The sequence below is a fragment of the Oryzias melastigma genome, linkage group LG3 (assembly GCF_002922805.2).
Source record: "Oryzias melastigma strain HK-1 linkage group LG3, ASM292280v2, whole genome shotgun sequence".
NCBI lineage: Eukaryota > Metazoa > Chordata > Actinopteri > Beloniformes > Adrianichthyidae > Oryzias > Oryzias melastigma.
Window position 1 is genome coordinate 6,000,026 of NC_050514.1, and position 3,941 is coordinate 6,003,966.

The 3,941-nt window shown below is 39.0% G+C and overlaps 1 protein-coding gene across 1 annotated transcript in view; it reads right to left on the reverse strand.

Annotated features, from left to right (window-relative positions):
• Positions 1–3,941, reverse strand: part of itga11a (integrin, alpha 11a) — a 68,820-nt gene that overhangs the window by 53,315 nt on the left and 11,564 nt on the right. Inside the window, exon 2 of the mRNA XM_024296171.2 lies at positions 2,227–2,341. Coding sequence (XP_024151939.1) covers positions 2,227–2,341 — 115 coding nt within the window. The remainder of the gene's footprint in view (positions 1–2,226; positions 2,342–3,941) is intronic.

A 3,941-nucleotide genomic window follows, 5' to 3' on the forward strand; every position in this document is an offset into this window, starting at 1 on the left:
AATGTATAAAAACTTTGGAAAAATAAAAGCATAAAATAAATCAATATTGTTTTCCACTTTTCCTTTATTTGGTCCAATAAGCATTTCCACCTTTCAAAAATTTTAAAAATTTTACTTTTGAAGAGAGTCTATAATTTGCTAAAATCCAGCTCCAATTCAGACTGAGTGTTCTTCAAAATCCAACAAAATAGAAAATCTGGCGTTGTTAGTTTGGTAAAAATGAGCACTTGTATCACTTAAATTCAGATAAAAGGATAAAAGAGGTGGAACACAAACTGAGGGTTCCTTTCCTTTTCAAATTTCTCAACAAAGTCTCAGATAAAAGCACATTTAAACAAATGTATGGTGAGGCCTTTTTGTCACATGGAGCGACAGATTCTTTACTCTAACTGCCTCACACACCAGGAAATATGAAAAACAGAATGTGTGAGCTTCTAAGGCAGTGCAGAGAAGCGTAAAATTCATGAACTGACAGTTTCCATTCCGCGATCCACACATCACATGGAGGGAGTAAAGCAAATGGAAAATTTAGGTCTGCCTGCAACACCTATATGGTTCACAACAGATTCAAGGGAGAGATCTAGGTATCAGCATTTGTTTAAATCCATAAATAAAGCTGTTTTTATTTTATGTATTTATTTATTTTCCGATAAAGTGTTTTGCACAGACGGCACATTATATTATTCCTTTTATAGACCATGTGTTCCTATTGTTTGTATTTAATTCTGAGACATTTAACCAAATGAACTTTCCTTTGTGGTGACCTACTTTCCTCATGCATCAGACTGTTCCTGTCCTACCAGACTTCAGCATTTAGCAGCTGTTCAGAATTAAAAAAAAAACACAAAACAGTCAGAGAATCTCATACAGACAGAGATGGGTGAGGGTTTGTTTTCGTTTTTTTTTTTTTTTTTTGCTACTTTATGCACAACAGCTGTGTGAAGAAACGCATTACGAACCTCGATTTAAGACAAATCTTCCATCAGGAAATATTTACATGTTTTCAACAAAACACAGAGGAAAAACACAATCACCTTGTAGTACCCCTGTGGAGAAAGTAGCCTGAAACAACCTTTGGCCACGAATCACAGTCACTCATAACTCACCAAATATTTCACTCAGTGTGACTGATTTAAATTAATAACATTTTTGCTCATGCAGACGTGGTCAAGACAATATGCTACAGTTCAAACCGAGCACCAGAATGAGGAGGAAAGGGGATTGAAGTGACTCTAACGGTGGTATGGTTGTTGGTATTTCAGTAACTGTTGATCTACTGGGATTTTCACCCACAATCATCTCTAGGGTTTACAGAGAATGGTCAGAATAAGCCAGAAGTCAGAGGAGACTGTTCACTCTGGTTCTAGATTATAGAAAGACAACAGAAACTCAAATAACCACTGGTTACAAGTGACATCTGCAGAAGAGCTTCTCTGAACAACACGTCCAACCATGAGGCAGATAGACTACAGCACCAGAAGAACACACCAGGAGTCACTCCTATCAGCTAAGAACAGGAAACTGAGGCTACAATTCACACATTATCACCAAATTTGAACAATAGAATATTAGAAAAATGATGAGTCTCTGACTTCAGTCTTCAAGTGGTAGGGTCAGAATTTGACGTCAACAGCACAGAAGCATGGATCCATCCTGTCCTCTGACATCGTTAAATTTTACAGTATCCATTGAAAGTAGTCATGAAAACTCATTCTCAAACACGAGGAGTTTACACATGCCAGCTTAGAGCTTGCCAATAGCTGGATTCTCCTTTTCAGATGAGCTAATAATGTTACATCAGAAATCAGCTTCTGCTGTAAAGTAAAATGATGAATTAGAGTTTCAAGAGACAGGGATCTTTCCAAGGGAATAATGACACTTCGTCTTTTCTCTGTTTGGAAAGACAAATCGTCGGTACTACAGCTTGTCTACATGTGTTTATGTCGGTAAAGTTTTAGATCTTTTCCTTTAGCCATCCATCACCAGAGGAAAACCTGGCAGCCTCAAAGACATCAAGAGTTTGCATTCCTAACGGAAAAACTCAGATTTTGTAATATAATAAAAACACAGGATAAGAATGAGATGATGCAAAACTGCAGTGAAGACAATCTGCAATAACATAAACGGAGCTAAAGAACATAAATCATGCATAACCTAATTACATTGCATAAGCTTAAACAAAGGCAGACATGCAGAAACAGCAGCAGAAGTGTGCGAACAGCTCACCATTTTTCTCCTCCAGCAGCCACATGTTGCTGAACAGTGTATCCAAACTGAGCTTGTTTGGGGCCTTTGATGATCCTGGGTGTTTTCGTGTCGATGTTGAAGCAGTCATGGAGTCCTTGGAAAAGAACAAATGCAGCAGCATTAGAAGGCCTCGCAATTTTGAAGTCATTTGGGATGCAACGAGGTTCTCATTGAGAAACAAACATGTCTAAGTGATTAACGGAGCCGCTCGTCCTATTTACCCCGACGTGTTTTCATTAAAAACTCGCGCCTCCATTTATCCTTTGCAGCAAATTGTCAACACAAAAGTCTGCATAAAAGTTTTTTTTTTTTCTCCGAAAGACATCTGACAGTCATCTGCAAAATTTATTAACTCAATACTTGAGGTTAAAGATGTAAAATCAATTATTAGAGAGGAATAACAATAAACTTTTACAAGGAAAAAATGTTTTTAATAAAAAAAGTCAATAAACTCTTGTCAAACACACACACACAAAAATAATCTAGAGTTCTGATGTTTGTTTTTTAAGAAGGCATTTTAGAGAAATCTGCTTTCTTCTTTAAATGCAGCAGCATTTTCCATGGAGGGAAAAAGGAAGTATGTAATCTGCTCTAATTAAAATACCAATCAGAGAAGGTAGTTTCTCGCCTCTGCGTGTCATTTAATTAGACATTATGTTTTTAGTTTAATGCAGACAGACCGACAGCAGCTCTCTTTCCTCTTTTCAGCAGACAGGTTGTACCTTCAGAGGTACAGATGGAAAAATATTTTTACTTGATGCTATCATTTTAATTCCGTTCCCACTATTTTGAAATTCCTTAACGCACTCATCAAAAGTGCTGATGAGCTCGGCTCCCTGGAGGTTCCCGCCTCTGTAAGATGGATTACCTTTACCGCGGCTTATCAACACACCAAACTCCAAAACAAACACAATGATGAACTACGCAAAAAGAGAAGTGTGACAAAAGATTTGACATGAGCCTAATGATGCACGGAGCTCTATTTTGAGCAAAAGGAGATAAAAGAGTTTCTTCTCACTGTTTGTGCGTCACAAAAAGAAAAAAAAACTCTATCTGCTGCTTTTGTCTTTGACTGCTGCTCACTGATGGGTTGACTCAGTCTCATGCTGTCAGAAAACATCAGACTCACAGGTCATTCTGGTGGACTGTGCTTTTTTTCAGGCTTCGAATTAATCTACAGATAATTACATCTTAGTTAAAAAAAACAGTAGCAGAGGATGCTGTGTTGTGTTTGCTTCCTCAGTTTGTCTATCTGTTTGTCCGGATGCATTTGTTGGCCATTCATACTGAAACACAATATTTCTCTTAAAGTCTCACTCTGATCATCTTTGAATCTACTGTATGTTAGGTTAGTGAGAGTCCTGGACCCAAAAGCAGGCGGGAGACGGAGAAGAGTTAGGTAATGGTTTAATGCAAAATGTTGGATGGTGATATTCTGGAGTCCGAGCTGGTTTGCGTGGAGCAGTGGATGGTGGAACTCTGGAGTCCAAGCTGGTTTGCGTGGAGCAGTGGATGGTGGTACTCTGGAGTCCGAGCTGGTTTGCGTGGAGCAGTGGATGGTGGATGGTGGAACTCTGGAGTCCGAGCTGGTTTGCGTGGAGCGGTGGATGGCGATGATCTGGAGTCTGGGCCGGTTAACTTGGAGCCGTGGATGGTGGTGACATCACATGAAGCAGACGAACTGACGGCGACTG